The 23297-nt window shown below is 39.2% G+C and overlaps 1 protein-coding gene across 1 annotated transcript in view; it reads right to left on the reverse strand.

Moving 5' to 3' along the window:
- Nucleotides 1–23297, reverse strand: part of VSNL1 (visinin like 1) — an 87538-nt gene that overhangs the window by 41828 nt on the left and 22413 nt on the right. Inside the window, exon 2 of the mRNA XM_063424615.1 lies at nucleotides 5446–5612. Coding sequence (XP_063280685.1) covers nucleotides 5446–5607 — 162 coding nt within the window. The 5' untranslated portion in view covers nucleotides 5608–5612. The remainder of the gene's footprint in view (nucleotides 1–5445; nucleotides 5613–23297) is intronic.

The raw sequence follows: 23297 nt of genomic DNA on the forward strand, positions 1-23297 counted from the left end.
GTGGATAAATAAATCAGTATTTTTTATAATCTACATTATTTCAAGACATGCTGCAGTTCTACAGCAACATGGGATTGGTATAATATGCTAAATATATAAATTACATTTTGCATAATATACTTAACATTGGTATAATATACCTTAACACTACTCCTGTTATGGGGAGAGCTTAAGTGGCCAAAGCCCACTCATAAAACCAGCACAGCTCTACCAGTTAAGAGATGATCCCAGGAAACATCAGTTTCTGCCAGTACAACTGCATCTATGTTTGGGACATCTGTAAACACAGCTGTGCCATTCTGGAATCCTACTTTTTTACAGCCACTGAAAGCCTGAAATCCAGCTCTAACCTGATATTTTGAGGAGCTCTGTGCCATCTTTAGAAATATGCTAGTCTGTCTTGAAAGAGGCTGCAAATACATCCACTTAAATTTCAATAGATTTTTGAGATTCTTTTGTTCTATGCATATTAAAATGAAAGACTAGAAATCAATTCCCTTCGAGGCCAGAAATGTGAGATAGAAGCAAAAAATATGACAAACCATGAGATTCCAATTAATAAAATAGCTTTTTTTTCCTTTTTTTCTTTCATTTAAAAGTTACCTATAAAACTCCAAAACATATCTAAATATTATAGATGCAATAAATTCACAAAGTAAGTTACTTTATTAAATGTTAGCAGTATAGGATGATCATTCCTAACTCTACCCTTCCAGTTAAAGGACCACTGGTGCTTGTTTCTATTAAAGCAGAGATATGCTTCTCATGTTCAGTGACCCAGTTCCAAGAAGTATCACAATACAGAAGCCTATTTTCCACTTAATAAACATGCATAATTCCTGTGAATATTAGCAGTGATTATGCACACTTACACACTCCAGGGCATATTCATCTAAACCCAGTGAATTCAAAAGATCTGAAGGAAAATGTATTTGGCCCTCTAGACTGCAAGAAACCCTAAAGAATGATAGGAACAGTCAAGAGCTTTTTATTGGTATCCTTTATTTTAGTGACAGTTTAATATATTAATTTCTTAGCTCTCTGTCTGCAATGCTAATGAAGTTTTATGCAAGATAAAAGAATTAAGGACTTTTTGGGAAAGAAAAAGGAAAACTGAGACTGCCAAGTAAGGATTAAGCTTAACAGTTGGAGTTTTCTCTTTGAAGAAGGAAATTCTAGGTTTCAGATTGTCTGATGCTATTTCCTACAGAAAAAAAGGTTAATTGAGATATTGCCAGCAGCCCAGAAGGTCATATCACAGATAGATAAATGAGAGGGCAAGCAGTGCAGATTCAAATAGAGACATGATAATTCACAGAATGGTAAGTTGGGAGACACCACCATAGATCATCTGGTCCAATCCCTCTGCTCAAGCAGGGTCATCCCAGAGCACCGGGCACAGAGCTGCATCCAGAGGGTTCTGGACTATCTCTAGTGAGGGAGACTCCTCAGCCTCTCTGGGCAATCTGTTCCTTTTCTTCCTTTATTTCTTCTTTTATTCAGGTGAAACTTCCTGTGCATCACTTTCTGCCTCTTGTCCAATTGTTGTGTACCATGGAGCAGAGCCTGGTCCATCCTTTTGATACCTTCCCCTCAGATACCTGTGATGAGATTCCCTCTCAGTTTTTTCTTCTCCAAGCTGACCCAGCTTTGGCCCAGCTCCCTCAGCTTTTCTTCATAACAGAGACGCTCCAGTCCCTTCCTCATCTTTGTCACCCTCTGCTGGACCTGCTTCAGGAGCTCCCTCTCTCTCTCTTGTCCCGAGGAGCCCAGAAATGGACACATTTCTCCAGATGGAACTCACCAGGGCTGAGTAGAGGGGAAGGATGACCTCCCTTGACCTGCTGGCAATGCTCTTCCTCTAATTAATTCAGTTTTCTACAGCTTAAGGAGTACATAAACCATGTGGTAAAGGTAAGGCAATTACACTGTTTTTGTCACTTAAGAGAGAAAGCAAGAGGACTCCAGGCAGTTGATTTTGCTTTTTCTACTGTTCTAGATAGCTGCAGTAGGAAGATCCAACTCCCATTCCCTGGAGAAACTTAGAATTTAGCACCAGCTTCTGTCCTGAGCAATGCATAAAACATTGGCTTGAGTTTTAGCTTCCTCAGAATGCTATCCACAGATTTCTCCCCTCCCATGCTCTGTGCAGACTGTCAGGACAGTTAACTCAGTGTTTCAGTATTTAGGACTCTTTGTGAATCTGGGCTTGCAGTATATAACCAACTCTTCAATAAACCATTTCAAAAACTGCAGAAGCATTCACTTCATTCAGCACCACGGAGGGAAACATGAGCCCTAACAGTTTGGCACAGATTTTGTATCACAAGAAGAATCTCTCTACCCAAAAATTAACCAGTATTTTCAATGAACCTATTATATTGCAGAAAATGTTAAATATGCAGCAGTATAAAGTATATTTCTGTCTATTAGCTGCTTATTTAAAAGAGTATTCTTGACTAAATATTTTTATAGACACTTCCACGAAAAGTCCTGCAAATAATTTTTCTGTAGAATCCATTGGTGCAACTGCTATTTGTTTTACGCACTGGATCATTTGTATTCATAATGGAAACTTCAATAGCAAATGTCTCCAAACCAAATTAGAATAATTCCCCCTTTAGTCAATACAGTCTTCATCTACATCAGTAAACAGCACAGTAGAATTGATGCAAATATGTAGAGTTGGAAGGGTTTGTGTTGAGGACCTGACATCCACATCACACATGTTCTGGAGGTTCCCCTTCAGAACAACTCAAGCTTATCAGCAGTAATTAGATACAGTAACACATCAAGTGTGAACCCAGGACACATCTAGTTATGTTTCATTAAAAAAAAAAAAAAAGCTCAAACAGTTTCTATGCCCTAAGATTGTTCACCGACTCTGTAATTCTGATGGAAGAGAAGGGCAGATAACCAGGAAATTCACCTCAAGCATTGCTAATATAAAATTTTTTGTCTATTTAAGCTGAGGATATTTCTACTGTGTGTGAGTAAAATAAAAGGAGTTTCCTTTGCATCTAAGTTAGATGCCCAATGCCTTTTTATCAACACACATGAAAATGCACCCCACAGCTCTCACAAACAAAGAAATAATGCCATCTTCAGTCAATGTGAACTGGCAATGGAGGAAACACTTGTATTTCTTCACAAAATATATTGATCTATGGAAATCTTCCTCAATAAAATCCAGTTCAGACCAACAGATCAATGTCATCTGTCTCCCAAATCTAAGGTTATGCAGAGGAATTACGAATCAATACATGCTTCATGCATTTTCACCCTGAATACACTTTAAGTGAACTGAGAAGCTATAAATGTAATCATAATGTTTCGGGTCTCCTGCTGGTGGCTCCTCCTGGAAAGATCAAATTTCACATCTGGGGGTTTATCTGCAGCCAGAAGTTGGGGTAGACAGAATGTCCTACACAGCAGTAGTCGCCACCATGGCCAACACTCAGACTATGAACTCCTCAGAAGACATTATTTTACAGCATTTCTGCAATGCAGAGAGAAGAAAAGCTCTGGATTTACTACACCTAATCATATTTCACCTTGCAAAATTAGTATTTTACCATGTATAGAGATTAAATATAGGATGACTATAAACTGGACTTAATATATGGCAGTGCCATTACAGAGCAAAAATCAAACGCAACAACTACCAAAGCAAGGGGAGAATCATATTTGATGTCCATGTCTAAAGATACATGAGGCCATAAAACTATAAGCTGGATATTGCAGCTTAGCAAGATTACAAACCTGTCCTCATCTCAAGAGCAAAATACTGTTTGTGCTCTTCATGGGGTTTTTTTGCACTACCATCTCTACAAACATGATATTGAATTTACTCTGTGACATGTCTTCATGAGTAAAGTATCTTGCAAAATATCTACGAATGTTTCAAATATCTGTTTGAAAGAAGGAGGTCCTGGGAACTCTGAGCTATTTTCAGGTGGTTTTTCTCACAGCATAAAAAACCATTAAAAAAACAACCAAAAAACCATCACCTCACCAAAAATCAAAAGCCAAACAAAAAAAAACCAAAACACAAACCCACAACAACAAAACCAAAAAAAGTACAAAGAAAAAACCCAACCAAAAAAAACGCAAAGAAAAATCATCAAAACAACTAAAAAAACCACCAAAACCATCTTTACTTTGATTTTCCAAAAAGAAACAATAATCTCTGAAGAGCCGAAATACTTTATCAAGAATTTTGTAAAGACTATTTATTTTTCCCAGAAACATGTATGAGAAATGACTGAAAGTCTGCTCTTGTGCTGGATGTGCAGTGAATACTGTTCAAAATGGAACTTATAAATTATCAGTCAATAACAAGCACAACATCTGATGCTGTACAAATTCTTTCATCTGAAAATATAATTCATTACAAACTCATTTGTTTCTTAAGAAAAGGATTGTGAGGTAACATCTTCAGATATAAATATTAAAATATGACGACAGAAGCTTATTTGTGTAAGCTGAATTGGAAGTTTTTGCTAGAACCATTCATTAGAAAGAAAAAGGGTTTAAGGAGTACTTTGCAGATTGATCTGGCTCAATGCTGAAGAAATTTAGGAAAGAACTGTAGCATGCATTTGAGGGAAACAACAGTCCCACTTGTCTGCAAAAATTGCCAGTGTGCTCAATATTAACTATGTACATTTGAAAGGCTGCTTTATTTTTATTCAGCCTCACATTGTATTAATGAGTTGTTCTGATCCTACAGTTCATCACTGCCATTCAATATTTCTCCTAATTAACATTACTTTGATGTCTCTGACCTTTAATTCTGAATTAAAATATAATTATCTTTGTAAAATGAATACACTTTTTATGCTACCCCCATGTTCTCCTTGTTACAGAATAAATACATAATAAATGTAAGGGAAAGACTGCATTGAACATGACAAAGTAATGAAGAAAAGAAGAAAATAAACAGATCAGCCTGCTTTCCCTTTCCAAGAAAACAAGAAAAAAGGGACAGCAGGGAAAAAATAAAGGCAATACTCAAAATTTATGGAAGAAATCATCTGTGCACAGTGCATAATTTATCTGCAGGTCATACTGTCATGAAACTTTACTACTTTTATATAAGTATGCCCAGCAATCACATGGTTTATATTGAACAGGACCATGATTATCCTTTAAAGGTGAACAACGTCCATGAATTTCACAGCACAGGGAATGTATTACATTTCTTGTGAATAAATCACAGGTTTTTTCCTAAGCTTTTGGTTCTGGTCACTATAGTTACATGAATCACGGGTGTGATAAGGGTAACACTTCCCACTCATTGCCTCATCTTCACCATTGCTTCTCCAAGCAAAATTATTCCTCAGTCTAAATGACCAGCAGCTCTGGACCATATGTTTGCTTTACATTACTTCATAACTTTTTCTACAGTCTAATAACTTACTTTTAAGTTAACAAATAACTTACTTTTACGTAGAGCTGCTGAAACTCCTCAAGGTTCAGTCTACCACTTGGACAGTCCTTTAGAAATCCTTTGTACCACTGTTTTAGCTCATGTTCGTTGAACTCCGTGCTCTTCACCAGATCCTCCATCACCTCAGGGGCCAGCTTACTATTTTGTTTCCCCATTTTGCCTTAAGAAGAAATAAATGAACACAATTAGCCAAATGTGAACATTTTAAACTGGAATTAGCCACATCACTTTAACACTTGTTTTGTATTCACCCCTGCTTTCAGTCAAATGCAACTTCACAGATTTGCCAGTGAATGTGAACCTAAGTTATGCTTGATTATTGGAGGCTGAAAACAGTGAAAAAGGCAACATTCTTCTTTCATTTATGAATCTCAAGGCCTGGAGACAGATTACTCATTTGCCTTAGAATTAGACAATTTACAGCTATTCTTTACAGTAAGACTGAAAAAGATTTCTTGTCTTTTTCTTTGACTGTAACAAAAAAATTCACAGAATCAGGGATGTCCACAGAATTCCTCTTGATCTTTATCTTGAAAATATCTTCTGATATGACAGCTTCATTAGCAGCTACTCCTTACATGTCCAAGGCTGTAACATACAGCACTAGGTATTCCACTGGGAGGAAGCAATGCAAGAGTCCACAGAATTAGTCTCAAAAAATGATGAAACCAAACCGGAAGAATAAATTTAATTCATACGCATTTCTACATATACATCTATACATACACATATATATAAATAGATGTATATTTATATATTTAATGCATAATTGAGAAACATTAGGTGGTTCACATTTCATCAGTGTTTACATTTTACCACCATTAACTTCGAATATGTTCACTGCATTTGTTACATACATTTTGTATATACTTACAATATTAAATATAAAACAGAAATACAAAATTTGCATGTATGTATAGATAAATACAGTTATTTCAGTACTGCTCATGTTGGCCCTTTGAGATACTTTCAGGTTCTTTGACATTTAACCAAAGATTAATCTCCTTTGATTAATTCTCCTTTGAGAGAACATTAGGGAAAACCTCATCTTTAACTTTTTCCCATTTTGCTACAGTTTTTTTTCCATGACAGATGTCTTTCAGTTACTTTTTAATCAGATGACAGACAGCACTTAACTTGTCCTGTAGAGAACTGCAAAGCAATGAATAATTTCTTTCCAGAGCCCAGCTTTGCATTTCCATTTTTATCTCCAGTATAGCATCTGTGTCTAATGACTGCACCACACTGAATGCATTGATTTTTAGTCCATATCACCACCCATTCCTGATTTTAATCTATTGCTTTTGGCATCTTCCCCTATTTCAAAGCAGAAGTTTCTTTCTCCTCAGAAGGACATACGTTGTTCTGTTCCAACAAATCAATATATTTATATCATTTCCTTTATGGGAACGTTCCTTGAGCAGGGGGCCAAGTTAGTAATTCCTCCTGGTCTCTCTGTGTGGTGAACACATCCCCTGGTGCCATAGTGCCAGCAGCACCAGGTCTGTTCCTAAAAGGGCTCATGGCCCCTCTCCCTTTTGGCCATGGTCCTCTCTGGTCTAAACTTACTCCTTGCTCTAAACTTACTCTGAGGCTCTCTCAAGGTTCCGTTCACACATTTTGGTGAACTTAGCACAAATATGTGAGAGTTCCATCTTCCAGGTAATTGCCACAGGTGAAACTGTACATGCAGATGTCCAGAAATCAGCTATTTTGACTAAAGGATGGGTTTGCAATTTACAGTATTTAGAGCAACTGCCCCAGCCTTATCTCTGAAGTCCCCATCTTCTCATGTATGGCATTGACCCAGTTTGGCATATTCTGAATTTAAATCCCATGGAAAGTAAAGTACACTAATGCAGTTATTTCTCTAGCTCCAACTCAAATAGCATTTTCAAGAACCAGTGACTTTTAAAAATTTGTTTTACTCTTTATGGGGCATGTTTACTTCCTCTTTTTATTTTTTATTTATACTCTGTTACCTTTTGCAGTCATGACGAGTTTTGCTTAGAACCCAGAAAACCCCTAAAGATACTCAGCAGTTGTAGTAACTATCCTAGGTAGATTCAAAAAAGCTGCTTTTTTTCCCTCTTAATTTAGTCAGTTGTGCTTGCTTGATTTTCACTGGGATTCATATCTCCACAGGTATTTGGAGATATATTTACAGATGAAAAAAAGCATCCTCAGTGGGCAAAAATCATGTGGTTTTGACTGACTACTTTTCTGTTATAGCAGCTTTTTTATCTTTATCCATGTGAGCTATACAGCCCTTGGACCTGGCACTAGAGAAGTGGAACAGAACTGTGATTCTCAGCCACATCTGCCAAAGCTGCCTGTGCTGTTCTCAGTGATGTGAACATAATCCATTGTAGAACACCTACAGAGCATGGAGTGGGTCTGCGTGTGTGTAAGAACACACGAATAAAGACACACATATCCACACATAACCTGTCATCAGAGTCAGGGAAACAAGTCACCAGCTTTTCACCTCTGTGATCAGGGTCCCTAATTCTGGGCAGCTGCTTGGCTGCCACAGGTTGCCCATTAAGTGCCAAACACCTTTCAGCCTTTTCTGATGTACCTCACCACAGACTATCCTCTGGTAAAGGAAACCACAGCTGACATTTTGATAAACACTCTCAGAAACTATTTTTTCCACAGAACTAAAGCAGTATTTGAGAAAGGTGTAATTTGTCACTGCTGGTTTCTGTACTCTTATTTGCTGCTCCAGCACAGCATGGTGCATAGTCTGCTGGGCTCTGTTTAGGACAGAGTGAGCAAACTGGTCACAATGCTTTTCTGGAATTAAAAGCACTCATTCTTTCTTCATGTTTTAAAGCTTTTTTCTTACAGAATTGAATTACAGTCAGCAAGAAAGCTCAAGAGTCTCATATAATTATCAAATATAAACTCAGACTTCTGGCTCTAGGAGATCCATCTTATTTGGGAATAAAACTCAAATACATAGATTATCTAGTTAATCACATCCTAACATCTTCTAGAGCTTCATTGAATCTCTTATTATTATTGAAAAAGTACAATCACCCATTAGCAATGAGTATGCTACTGCCAACACATTTAGTTTTCTAAAATAAAAACTATTTTTAATTAACTTACAATCACAGTCTCTCAAACATGCTTTTTCCTTGTGAAAATCTACAAATATGCCTGAGGAAAAGACAGGAGAGAACAGCTGCACAATCACTAAGATTTCAAGAAGAGGAAAGATCACTGCAAGCATTTTTTTGGTTGGTAAATTTTATCATTTTCAACTATAAATTTGTTTCAAAGTGCCATATTTCCAACCAAGCAATGTGACAATCCAAGCACTGCTATTCATACTCAGTTGTGTTTTCTGGCAAAAAATCATGAAATAAAAAAATAAAAAATGCTTTATGTGGGGGAGAGACTCCTGACAATCAAGGAACCAGAAATGTTGGTGCCACATAGCATCAATGCAATGTCAAGTCTGCTCCTGTTAAAAATAAGACGCTTGACACGGCCAATATATCAAGCAGCAATTTAATAATAAATTAATTAACATGGTAAAGTGTGAGCAAAAAGGCAGCGCTGGGTACAGTGGTAGGGGTTTTCCCTTCCAACTGCACACCCATTGCTGGATTTGATGGTATTTTATTTGCTATATTCATACATATTCATAAGCTTTCTCAGCAGTTTCCATTTCTAGTTTTAACGTCACAATTCAATACCTAACAGCCATAAATCTATAGATTGTCCTGTATAATTCTATAGACCATTGTGATCTATTCTGATATTTCAATACTCCAGGATGTACTTCCAGGATATGTTTTTCCAGGTGGTGGGATCTGGCTTCCAGATGTGGGGTCCCATCTCTAGTTTCAAGTCCATCAATCTCCAATGCTGATGTCCAGTTTCCCTCTCCAGGAGCCATAAATCAGTGAGCTGAAGTCATATCTTCATGTCCAGGATGTTTTCCCACCTTGTGTGAGGCCTGAGCCCCCTCCTTATTTCCTTCTTTTGTCTAAAAAAACCTTTTTGCACTCTAAAACTACAGTTTAAAATTCTTTAATACAAAGCAAGCTTCTAAAGTTATAATTAAAGGACACTTATTGCAGAATAGCTTGAGACTTATAATAGATAATTGCAAGCAGAAGATTTATTCAAAAACTTCCTTCCATGCTTTCCTCAGCTGTTTATTAGAACTCATCTTTATAACTGTCCCATGGCTGTGTTCCACCACCTTGATTACACAGATTTTCTTCATTTCCCTGACACGGAACATAACTTTGTATTTCACACTCCCAGTGAGACTACTCTGGCAGGAGAATGCTTATTAACACTAGCAAGGGCAACACAATCCAAATTAGAGATCAAGAAAAACACAAAAACTCTATTGTTGTGCAACAAGGAGCAAGAGCAGTGAAGGTTGAGTTTAAAAACATATCACTTTTCTCAAACACTTGAAAAGGCCCTCAGCCATCCAGAGAAAATTGCTTTTCAGAAATACTGAGTAGACTACTCAAGTATTTCATTAAGTGACACCTTAATTGCTGCTTTTACAGGCCCATAGGAAAGTCAGATTTCAAAGATGGAATTATTAAGCAGCCAATCCCCAACCTAAAGCAGTCCAGGCTGTGTCAGCAGCAGGCAGGGGCAATATGAGGAAGGATGTGTCTGCTCTTTGCTGTGCTGGACCTCAGGAGGCCCACAGGCCTGCTACTGTTTGATATATTCCCTGCAATGCTATCATGTGTCCTATACATGCTCCTGTTGTTTCAAAAGCTCTCCCCTCCATCATCATCCAAACCTCCTGGCCAGTGGAAGGCTTTTTCCCTAGAATATTTCACAGCAAGTCCTGCACGCGTTTATCAGCTCTGCCTCTCCCATTTGGCCTGACAGTAGTAAACTGTCAGTGTGAGCACAGTTTCACAAAATAAAATTTAAACTAAACATATAAGAAACAAAGAGTTTACTTTGAATAGCAAAGCAGAATCTTGTTTGCCATTTAATGATTTCAAAAGACCCCCCCCAAACTGTTGCTTACACAGCTCCATTCCCAGTCTTCTCCTCCAGTCTTCTTCCTCCTCTCATTCCCCTTCGGCCTCCTTGGCATGTGCTCAGTGTTCAAAGGCACCAAGAGCAAACAAATGGAACTCTGGCTGTTCCTAAGGAAGAGTAAACTGAGTGCTGCCAAAGATCTCCTATTTGTGCTGAAAAAGGCCCCAAATTCCGCTGAGAAGACAGTATCAATGATGTTCAACAATGTCCCTAAACCCCAGCTTTGTGTTGTTTTGCTTACTTTCCTTAGACATAGCTACACATTCTCTTTCCAAACTGCTTCAGGAAAAGTGTTGCCAGCAGTTTGAGGGAGGTGATTCTTCCCCTCTGCTCAGCACTGCTGAGACATCTCTCACCATTCCCCATCAATGTGTCCAGTGCTGGGTTCCCTACACCAGACAGACACGAGTCCAGCAAAGGGGCACAAAGGTGATGAGCACTGGTTATACAGAGGGAGTCTGAGAGGGCTGGGGCTGTTCAGCCTGTCGGAGAGAAGGCGCAGGGGGTCCTATCAGTGTGGGTCTAAGCAGCCAATGAGGGGAACAGAGACAGCAGAGCCAGCCTCCTCACACAGGTACCCAGTGAGACAAGAGGCAATGGGCACAAATTCAAATTCAGGAAACTCTGTCTTGATGTAAGAGAACACTTCTTTACTGATCAGGTGAGCCAACATTGAATCAGGTTACCCAGAGAGGTGGTGGAGTCTCTGTCCTTGAAGATATTTAAAAGCCAGCTGTACACAACTCTGAGCAATCATCTATCTATAGCTGACCATGCTTGAGCAGGGACTTGGACTCAAGCATCTTTGGAAGCCCCCTCCAATCTTGGTGATTCTGTCATTCTGTGAAACACAAGGAAATGTATTTCACACATAAATGGGGCAGTCACACTACCTATTTTTGATATCCACAGTAGCTGCCTAATTTTACATGGGCAGCTAAGAGAAAAAGTGCTCCTCCAAGGCAACCTTTGGAGAACATGTACTGGTGACTCAAGCCACCTCCCTCCCCTCATTGACTCCAGGAGTGCAGAAAGATTCACCTCATAACCCTGGGCACAAACACCAAAGTGATTTAGGCCACCCCAACTCATTCCCATGTACTCTGGCTGCTTTGCCACCTGCCCGTGTTCACAGGCTCTCTTTCCCAGTAACTCTGCACGAGCTGAGGTAGCTGGTAGTCAACCAATACCTCTGCAGCCTCGTGAGGTCTGTGCATCAAATGAATTCCCTTGTATGGTGCATGTTTTTCTTGCTCTTCCCCGGCTTTGGGAAGTGGGAATGAGTCGTGTGGACTATGCCAGAAGCAAATGACAACACTCACTTTGCCAGCTCAGCTGTGCTGGCAGGCACTCATTAGGCTGGAAGGAAAACTGTGGTTCATGCCCACCCCCCTGCCCACTCCCAGCCCACCAGCTCCCTCAGGAACGTGCTGACTCCTGGGGATGACATGTGAAATCCAGGCGCTGAGCAGGCAGCAGGGGTGGGCGTCTGTGCAGTCTCTGACACAATGCACATCTATAAACGGCACATCAGTGTATAGACTCCAACACACACATATATATAGGGGGAACAAAACCCCAGACAATCAGTGCTGAGGGGAAAGCAGAGACCTATGTCTGTAATCTACAATAGCAGAATAATTTCCACATGATTTTTAAGCAGACTGTTTATCAAATTTCCAGCCTTGTGCTGATAACTGTAACTCCTACAACTCCCAGCATTGTTCCTTTCTCTTCAGGCTCTGTCAGATACTGCCTTTTCTCTACTAATGGCAGCATGAAGGATAGATAGAAAGGCTATCAAGCCACACAGATGCCTCATTCCTTCAAATACCTTTATTATTTCACAGAAATAAAACTTGGAGCTAAAGTCTGTCTTTCACACACAAAAAACCCAATGGCCTCATACCCAAAGCCTCATGGAAATAATTATCCAAGGAATTATATGTTTGGAAAATAAAAGGAGTTTTGCCATCCTCATGCAGAGAGACTCTTTACAAGGGGCATGACATGACAAGGGGCATTGGTTTTTAGCTGAAAGAAGGTAGATTTACTCTGGAAACAAGGAAGACATGTTTTACAGTAGGGTGGTGAGGCACTGGAACAGGTTGTTCAGAGAAGTTGTGGATGTCCCATCCCTGAAAGTGTTCAAAGCCAGATTGGACGGGGCTGTAGGCAACCTGTTCTAGAGAAGGTTCCTTGCCCATGGCAGGAGAGTTGGAACTACATGATCTTTAAGTTCCCTTCCATCCCAAATCACTATACAGTTATATTTTTCCTAAGCAATTAGTGAAGTACCCCTTCACATCAGTTGTTAACACAGCTTCTAAGTCAGCTTGCATATAACAGGGATGATGCTGAGCCCTATCCTACCCCTTGCCCAGCAGAACCAAAGGAAAGCCCTTTTTTCTCCCAGTACATGCAAAAGATGAAGATATGTTAGAGCAGGTTCTGGCACTGTGGCATGATACCAGCTCTTAAGATTCTGACACAATATAAATTCTACACTACGATTAAACCTTCTGGAAAAGGGGTCAGTCACCTTAGAGGGACTTTCTCCCTTCACTCTCTCCTGTAAGCCAATCCTCCTCAGTGGCCTTTACTTCACAATGCCACGGCATCTGCAGCTCTCCAAACTCCCACAGGACAGGAACTGCCATGCTCAGCTCAGTCCCATCTTCCTACTCCTTTCTCAGAACCTCTGAGTCCAAACACAGAGCAGCTCCACACCTGCACTTTGCCCACAAGAAAGAAGGGCTGCAACAGCCTGCAGGAGTGGGAGATGAAAGCAAGCAGCCTCCAGGTGTTGCTGTCAGGACAGAAAAGGCAGGCAAGGAGCAGCATGCCAGACACTGGCAGAGGTACCAGGGGCAGAAGGTACCCAAAAGAGAGACAGCAACGGGGATGAGCAATGCCAAGCACAATGGCCCAGCTCTGGCTGACCCTGCTAGGTGGGGCTGAGCACTACACAGTCTTCAGAGGTCCCTGCCAACCTCCACAGTTCTAAGCATCAAGATCTGCAGACATCCTTTCAGTAGTGGGACAAAATTGATTATCAGGTATAGATATATATATATATACCTTCATATTATTATATTGCCCATAGTGACTTCAGGACCATGTTGTTCCCTTTACCCAGAAACAAAACTGACCCTGAACTAACAACTTGCTCCTTCATACAAAACTTAGGGCTCTATTTTAAGTTTTTAACCTGCCATGACCAAAAAATAAGAATTAACATTTATGTGTTAATGAGGAATAACTTCTTTATTGTGCAGGTGACCAGGAACTGGAACAGACTGCCCAGAGGCTGTGGAGTCTCCCTTACTGGAGATATTCAAGAACTATCTGGACATAATTCTGTACCATGGGCTCTGGGATGACCCACTGCAGTCCCTTCCAACCTGACCCATTCTGTGTTTGTGTAATACCATACTGAAATTGGAAGCAGTCATGATTTACTGCTGATAACATAAACCTGAAACTATGGATGAAAAAATAGGCTAGGTTCTGATTTATGTGGCACTACAGCAAAAACTGGAATAATCCAGTGATTTCAGATTACTTTACTGGCTTTACCAAATATCAGATTCAGGCCTGTAATCTCTCTCTGTAAAAGAAATGGGGGAAAATAGAGAGTAATGGCATTAAGGAATGCAATTATCCAACCAAATTGAATAATAAATGCAGAAAAGAGATTTAAGCAAAAGAAGAGAGATATATTTTTTAATTTTATTTGAAATGAGATGGATACTCAATTAGATTCAAACAATAAAAAAAGCATTTGAAAGGGTAAAACCTGTACAGGGGGATGCTCTAACATAAAAATGACTGACATGTAGGGTTTTTCTCTCTGGGTGACTAGAAAGCTAACAAAGAACTTATTTCATTAAAAGTATGTATTTGTTTTTTGTTAATTCTGGAATAAAGCTGAAGGGTGTACTCTAGATTTTCAACATGAAAATCAGGGGCAATTCCAGACCCACAAGCAGCTCCACTGTTGATGCAGCCCTGTGAGTCCCTGCAGGGCTCTATTCAAAGCCCAGTGCTGAAGCCAGCAACTTGGGTAGAAACAAACCTGACATGGTCTGAATGACATGGCAGGGTCTCACTTCTGCCCCCTTTTCTCATTTGGGTTGGGAAATTGCTTACAAAAGCCATAGTTGGCTTTCCTCCTTTACAAGTGGACATAGATGACAGGACAAAGTGTAACTTGAGTTGTTCAAGGAGACACAAGTACTCACAAGAGTTTCCAGGCTCCACCACTTAGTTTTAGACTTGGAAAAACAGGGACAAAATCCTTCTTTTGCCTGTTCTTTCTCTCGGACTCTTTTAGACCACGTGGAGGAGTGTCCACATTTCTGGAGAAAGCTTAGGCTCTGAATGCTCTGTTGTCTTTAAGAAAAATTTTGCTTCCTCCTTACCTGTGTTATTTGGCTTTGATACATCGTAGCTCAAACTTGTTCATTTGTGGTTTATTCCAAGTTCTCTTCTTTTCCAAAACTTCAATAAAATTTAGTGATTTATATGTTCTACAGAATTTACTGAATAATTTCTGATGAGAACAATCAGCTTGTTAATGCTGAATGTCAGACTCTTACGTGAGTAAATCTGTTGCCATAGTTTCATTTTGCTATTGGTGCAGTGTCTAAAGGCAGTGGTGATCAGTAAGTAACAAGGAGGTGTGATTTGAGGAGGAAGACTGATTTTTCAGCAATGGAATGAGTATTCTCTTCACTGGACTGTTGTCCAGTAAATTTTGTCCTTGTAAATAATAATCTTAAAATGCCTGCAGAACATTTACCTTTCTGTAATACTTCATATAATGAACACCATTGCAATCACCTAATTATCCATAATGCTCCAACATTAGAGCCTTGATTGCTGTGACAAATTTGTTTTGTACCTTATATGAAGTATAAGAGTTTTTGATTACTTTCTCTAGGGTTTTATTCTAGAATATAGTTTCCAATAGGCTTTCCCTCATGAGAGGGTTACATCTGTAACCTCCTGGATATTACTGCTTAAAAGTGGCCACTGGAGCAAATTAAACAGCAGCATTTCACAAAGGTCACTTTCTGAGCCTTGCATGTCAAGAGTGGCTTATACAATTTTAGACATGTCAAGAGATCTATCCAATATTCAGTACTGCACCTTTTCTGGCATAGTTGCTGTAAACATCTCTTTTTTGGGGGGAAGATTGACAGGACATGCCTGAACATTATAGCTTCCCTGAGTATGTTCCAGTGTTCTGGAACCAGTCTACATTTGTGTAGACTGTAAACAACTATTTAATTTTGTTATGCCAAACTGTATCAACATTTCTTCTGCCTGAGATACAGATTTCTTGTCAATTTGTAGAGAACAATGTCTGTTCTAGCACCAGTTAAAATGCTGCTTTACTTTGAGATAAAGATTACTCAAGGTTCATGCTTGGGGATAAGGTTTTTTAGACTTTAGCCACTGCCTTGACTTGATATACAAATATGCACAATTTTTTTCTTATTTTCATTTGTTTGTAAATAAATATTCATTTATTCTGTAACAATGCTATTAAAAAGTAATATAATGCTATAAAATTAACATGTGTTTTCTCTCCACTTAAATTACAGGATGTCTTATTTGCTATCAGTTTGTTTTATTGTTAGTTTGAAATGCCATTTTACTCTTCTGTTTGATATGTGCAAAGCCAAATTCTCTAAGTTGATATACTTTTACTGTTCACCTTCCACCCTCATTTTAATTTGAGTTTGAATCCATCAGGTGCCTTTTTAGGACTGCACCTCTGACTCATAAGTCATTGTCTTTACTTAATAGTCCACACTTCAGTCTTCACTTATATCCATATTCCTCATCACAACTCTTAAACAATAACTGCTCTGCCTTCTGCAGAGGTGGATTAATCAAATCTTTGCTGTTTAAAAAGTCAGTTGCCTTTGGTCCCTCTGCAGTCAATGGAGAAGGCCAGAAATTTCAATGATTCACCCCGTGCAAAGAGAGACGTCTGAAAGAGGCAGGATGAATATATGCATGTGTATTTTAACACGGAATGAATCAGCAGGCATCTCTTTCTTTCTGCCACTTGTAGAGGCAGCCCTGCAAACCTTCTTAGATCTGAAACTGGATTTCTAAATGCTTAAAGTGACTCAAGAAAATCCCACGTTGCTCACTGACACTGGGTAACCTAATGCCGCTCCTGATCTCACTAGGAAAAACATACATTTGCCAAAGTTGATTGTTATTCCTATGCATCACAACACTTATTCAGGTGTGATTAATGTCATTACAAGTGCAACATGCTGGTGTACCAAATGCAATCCCTCCTACAATGCTATTTACTTCCATCATAGCAGTGGTAAAACTATCTTCTGCTCTTTTCCAAGTTCCCACAAACCGAAATAGTTTTAAATTGTTGAACTGCAGAGATCAAATTGTTCAGGATTGTTTCATTATGCCCTTGTCATTTCCTGCTTTGTCCTCAATATAGTTCTTAACCAAGTAAAGTCTTGGCCTCTAAGAAAAATCTTTATTATTATTATTAAATACAATTTTGTTTTGCAACAAATTTCATTCTGACCATCTAAATGCTATATTAATTTCTCCAACTCATGTCTAATATTCCTCTTTCCCAACAGAGCCCCTTTAGCAGCCATGTCCAGTGCTGCAAGGCCTTGTCTCACTGCTCTGGATTTTCAGGGAGAAGCAGTATGCTGAGCACTGTGTGGCCCTCCTGCAGTCAGCTGGGAGAAACAGCAGCCAAGATCAGTGCTCACATTGGTCCCTCTCTGTTCCCAACAAGCAGTGGGAGGGTCTCTTTTTCATCTAGATCATGCTCCTGTGTCCTGTGATGACAACTGGGACTCACAAAGAATGGAGCAAAACTCTGAGCAGTGATATCAGCACATCATGTATAGTGTTGTGATAACTGAAATAAATATAAGCTAACACATACAAACACACTTCAAACCTTCATTTCCATTCCATTTCTGCATGAAAAGGAGCACCTCAGACCCTGGTGTCAGCTGGCTTTTGCACATCCATGACTGCAGTGCATGAGCTGATTTTGACCTATGGGCTAAACACTGCATTTCTAAAAACCACTGTGTTATGGCCAATGTTAACAGGAGTGGTTAGCAGGAAAGCAGATTACAGCTTTTTATTTACTAAAAACCTTTCAAAGTCAAAATAAAGTGTTTGCATCATTGTGGCTACTGATCCATTGACTCGCCCCAAATTCATTATAAATCAATCGTCAGAACTATCCCTTGTGACTGCTTCAGATGGAGCCTGATTAAATGCAGAGGAAATATATTACTGAGAAGATGAATCATAATTCTGCAGAGAGAGATCAATGGCTTTACACCTTTGAATTGGACACTAAGGGTTGATCAAAAATTACTCATACAAATGAGTGAACAGATGAATCACGTACACAGCTTGGACAGGAAAAAGGTACCTGAAATTCGATCAGAAGGAGCCTTGACTATGACAAAAAGCCAGAAGAAAACCTGAAAGTGCTTTCCCTAAGGTAGAACTTTCAAATAAAAATTCTTGCTTTGCACTACTATGAAATGCAATGTTTTTTCATCACTCTTGATATTATGGTTTGGAATAAATGTAAAAATTTTACTTGGAGTGGTTGGATGGCTCTTTGAGCCATTTTACTTCCTTCAATCTAGATCTAAGCTGGACGGTTGGTAACAAGGATGAGATGCCTTAACAAGTACCCACTGGTATGACTTAAGCCACTCCAGTCAACTCAGCTTCTGAGACAGGGGTGTCCCATGTGGATGTCTCAGACCCCTTAGGTCCTTCCAGGTGGCACTAGAAGCCTCTGCTTAAGCAGATGGATTAGCCAAATGAGATCTTGCCCCCCAGATTTAGACAGCTAACGTAGAATCATAGAATCTTTAGCTTGGAAAAAACATCTAAGATCATTTCCAACTGTTACCCCAGTACCACTTTGTTCACCACTGAACCATACCCCCAGGTGACACATCCATGTGCCTTTAGAACGCTTACAGGAATAGTGACACCACCACTTCCCTGGGCAGCCTGTTCCAATGACCGATCACCCTCTGAGTGAAGAAATTTTTCTTCATATCCAGTCTAAACTTTTCCTAATCCAACCTGAGGCCATTTCCTCTCACCCTGTCACTTGTTACCTATGCAAAGATACTGAACCCCACCACCAACTTGAACCTAACAGTTAAATGTCATGGTGCCCTGTGTCCATAGCAGAGAAAAGTAATTGCAGAGAAACCTTGCTCACTGAAATTGATTCATCAAGCTTATATCTAAAGGCTCTCCCTCTGGAGTCTGTGAAAAATGCTTGCCACCCCTTAATCCCCACTTATGCTATGCAGGCAGCATCTGAAAGCTGAGAGGGAAAGAAGGTGTTTGTGATGTCACTTAACACCCTGATGCTGCTGTGGAATGCTGTGTTAGACTCAAGCCGTGAGCCTCCTGCCCACTCCAGCAAGCACACACCCAACCAGCAAGGAGGGCATGTGCAGCCAGCTGCTGTGTCAGCAGTGCCCAAAGCAGAGCTGCCAGCTCGCCTGCTCTTTGTGCCTGTGTATAGATCCAACCACAGACCCACAGAATCGTTCAGGTTGGAAGAGATCTTTAGGAACATCGAGTCCAGCCACTAACCCAGCACTACCAAGTCCCCTCTGCTATTTCATAGAATAATGCACAAGAGGTCCAAATTACAGTTGATCTCATTTTTCAGCCTTGACTACTATCCTTAATGGATATTGGAGTAAAAAGGTCAAAGCTAGGAACGTGTGAAACTGAACTGGTCCCACCAGGACTGAATTTAGAAGTATTCACTGACAACTGTGCCTCCTCATCTAGGAGATTCCCTTTCCAGAGCTTCCAATCCAATTTCTGTCATAGAGCACAAAATTGATTCAAATTTTAACATGGCTTTAATGCAGACTGAGAATACGAGTTCTTCAGTGCAGACTGACTCTATTACATAGGCAAGCCCAGCATCAGAAAGCAATAATGCATATAACTATTACCTGGTGTTTCCTCATCAATTAACACATGTTAGTAACACTTTGAAATCACTCAGATAATATAGATGAACCTCACAAAGCCCTCTTCCTGGAAAAATGTAGGTACTTTTACAGATGACAGAACTACTAGCAAGGAGAGGAAAAAAGAATGCACTCTGACATTAATATTGATAGAAACTGCAAAATGAGCAAAAAGGACAAAGCAAAAGGAATGCTGGCTGTCTCAGAGGAGACTCTATGTCCCCAGAACAGGAACCTCATTACTATTTCATGACCTTAATGGCAAGTCCCTGAGCCTCTTGTATGTCCTTCATAACTAAGGACTAATTACAAATACAACCCAGTAAATCTCAGTTCTGAAGCATTTGAAAACTGTTAGCTATTTCTTCTAATTTTGACTTCATCTATACAGTACAATAGTTCTGTGAGACAGCATACAACATTCCATACATTCCATTGTAAAACACACAACATTCCATGGGTCCCAAATATGAATCACAGCATATGGTCTTCCTGTTAAAAGATGCCAGAGGGAGACAGGGAGGGAGAGAGAGAGAAAGCCTCTCGTGCTAAAGGACAGCACCATTTCATCATTTCATGCATTAAAAGTAATTGGAACAATTTCTTCCAACTGTTTTTCAATGAGAGCTCTACTGGAATAAATTTTTATAAAAACTGGCTACTGTCGCTGTGCTAATAAAACTGATAAATTGCTCAGCTGAATCCATGTGTGTGCAAACATGCTTTTTTTTGTGAAGTAGTAAAAGGTATACAAAAAGAAAAAACAGAGAGATACAGTCTAAATTCCAGTAGCATTTACCATGACCAAGAATAATAAAATCTATTCTGAAGAAAGAGGAGAAGACAGAAGAGACCAATACAACACATCACACATTTGTAGCACCACATCATCCATCTTCATCCAACTTCCATGCCTCATCCTGCAAACTACAAGTCTGTTGTGTTTTGGGCTTTTTGAGTTCAAAGAGATGGCTGCTTTTCAGATCACTTTCTAAAATGCTTGTTTTTCTAGGACACAGAGTTCAGGAGTTATATTTTTGGAGATGACATAAAAAGGTAAGCAACATTTTTGATTCGGGTATATCAGTGCATGCAGAACTCCTTCAGCAATGTACATGGAAAGCTGCTACAAAGGGACAGCTCTGTATGTAGAACACGGAAGTACATTCAACAAAACAGAAAAAAAAGCAATGGTGAGGCAGGAAGAATATGGAGGAAAACAAATGAAAGCTATATAAACACTTAAATTATTATGAAATTCACAAAAACTATGGTCTTAATTCCTTCAGTTTAGCAACCACCAGGATAAAGCAATTGATGGAGGTTGCTAAGCACAGACAAGCTGACTCAGAAATCTTTCCAAAGGTCTCAAAATTGCAAATCTAAAATATCAGCCTACAGTTCCATTAAATTGTCTAGGAAAATATAATTTTGTTCTGATTCATTGTCCACGTTTGGTAGATAAGGACCCACTGAGGAAAGTATTTTAGATATACAAGCAAGAAAGAGGCATTATTGTAGGCTATGAATCCTGGAAAGCATGACATATAACTCTAATTCTTAAGGGGCAGGATGTTTTCTCCTGACTTAGGACTGTCTGTTGCTGAATAGTTGAGGTCTGTGGAACACAGACCTACAAAGCTGCTGGATAAAAAATAACCATAAAAAGACATTTTCATTTTCTAGCAGAGCTGCATTTGCAGAGACAATCTCGAGGCTTTTGCTAAAGCCGATCAAGGAGGATCTCTCCAAATTGAGAGGGGAATTGTTGGAGCTAACAGGCAAGGACAAAGAGCCTGGACAGCCTTCACATGGCTGTGCCTTTCTCAGCAAATGCTACTCCCAGGTGACAGGAGACAGCAGTGGGTGAAATATTTTTATTCCCTACCATGATACTACGCAGGAACTGCACTGGCAGCTACCCTGGACTATTTAAGTCTGTAGAATCTGGAAAGCTAGAAATATCAAACACTGCCTTCCTTGGCATTACCTCATGATTACTTCACTCATCACTGGAGAATGTGGAGGCAACAGGTTTAACATAAAATATGGTTGTTGCTCTCTCTAATGATTCCAGAGGCTGGGAATGATATAATCTCTTTGGGGATGATATAATCTCTTTCATATTTGTTATACTTCTGCTATAAAGCACACAAATTAAACAGATTGTAAGAAAGAACAAAAATATCTTGAATGACAAATAGGAAGAAGCTCTTTCTTTATAATCAAACACCCTCCTCACCACTGAATTGCACCCACAGCTTTTTTAATTGCAAAAATGCCCCACATCTTTAGTACAGGAAAATAACATCTACGGTGGGATTTAAATCAGCTCACTTTAATGCTCTCAAATTTTGGTGTCTGTACTAAGCTGGTAATTGAGACAATAGAGACACAGTCATCCTTAGGTAGAGACTCAGCAGGTTGATCTAAGACACTTCTCCTAGCATGGGATGAGTCATACTTTGGAGGTGCTGTCCTCTCTCCATTGATTCTCCAGACTATCATGTCTAATAATCACTGATTAAATTAGCGTTCCTGAATTTGTCTGATCCCTTTTTGGCCACATTTATATCTTGGTCTCCACAACATCCTGTGGAAATCAGTTTTGTAATTTAATTAAACGTTATACAATAATTTCATTGGTGACCCTCTTTCTGGCACTGTGAGGAAGAGTGACTATTTCTTATTCACCTGCTCCTCATCAGACATGAAATAGCCAGACTCTGTCCAGCCTATGTACCACATTTCTACACAACTTTACTCCCTTCTCCTAGGCTTACAAATTTAGTAATTCTTTATCATAAAGTGACTATAATTACAGGTGGGATGCTCCACATGCTTATAAAAAAGAATACATTTCTACTGTCATAGTAGTTCCTAGATATTTTAGCTGCTATTTGATATGAATTGGTAATTTCAGAGATCTATCCTCATTGATTTCCATTTCCTCTCCAAATTTCTACTTGTTGTAGTCATCAATGCGCATTTTGTCCCAGAGGCATTGCCTTCCTCTTATTACCAATAAATCCACCTGACATTTTATATTCCTGATATTCAGTATTTTATAATCATGCTGCAGCAATTTATAGTCAGATTTAAATCCAATTGTTATCTCAAATCATACACAAACCTTTTCACTCCACTAGTCAATTCAAGTCATTCAGGAATACTTTTCATTTTTTTCTCCCATTCTCCATAAATTGCAAAAATGTGTGATAACTGTTTTTTATCTATTACCTTTTACCATATTATGAGTATATAAGTACTACAAATAACTTGGAAAATTTAAAACTAGACAGAAAATGCCTTAAACATATTGTTATCATGAAAGGCTAAAAACTTGATAAAATATTTCAGAGTCCTGTATTTTAAAAACCTAGGAAGAAGTGCTGCAATCATTTAGGGCAGAAAAAGTATGATTTCACACCCAAATTCCTGGTTCATCTCCAATATTTTTCATTGAACAAGAAAAGTTTTTGGATAGGCACTGGGTCTTGATTCAAAATTTGAAAGCAACAGATAATCTACCAAGTCTGCAGCTGGATCAGACCCTGCTTACGTTGAATGCTGTGCTGGTAGAGCTGTTAATTCTCTCTGGTGTGACAACACAGGAGAAAAGTTAAAATAAATTAAGGCTGCAGTTTAGGAATAAGATAAACAGTGGAATAAAATATAATAATAACAAAAAAATCCCCAAGTCTCCAGAATCCAGCATCACAAGAACTATTGTGGCACTTTCCAGGAGTTTGGAACAC

The sequence above is a fragment of the Prinia subflava genome, chromosome 2 (assembly GCF_021018805.1).
Source record: "Prinia subflava isolate CZ2003 ecotype Zambia chromosome 2, Cam_Psub_1.2, whole genome shotgun sequence".
NCBI lineage: Eukaryota > Metazoa > Chordata > Aves > Passeriformes > Cisticolidae > Prinia > Prinia subflava.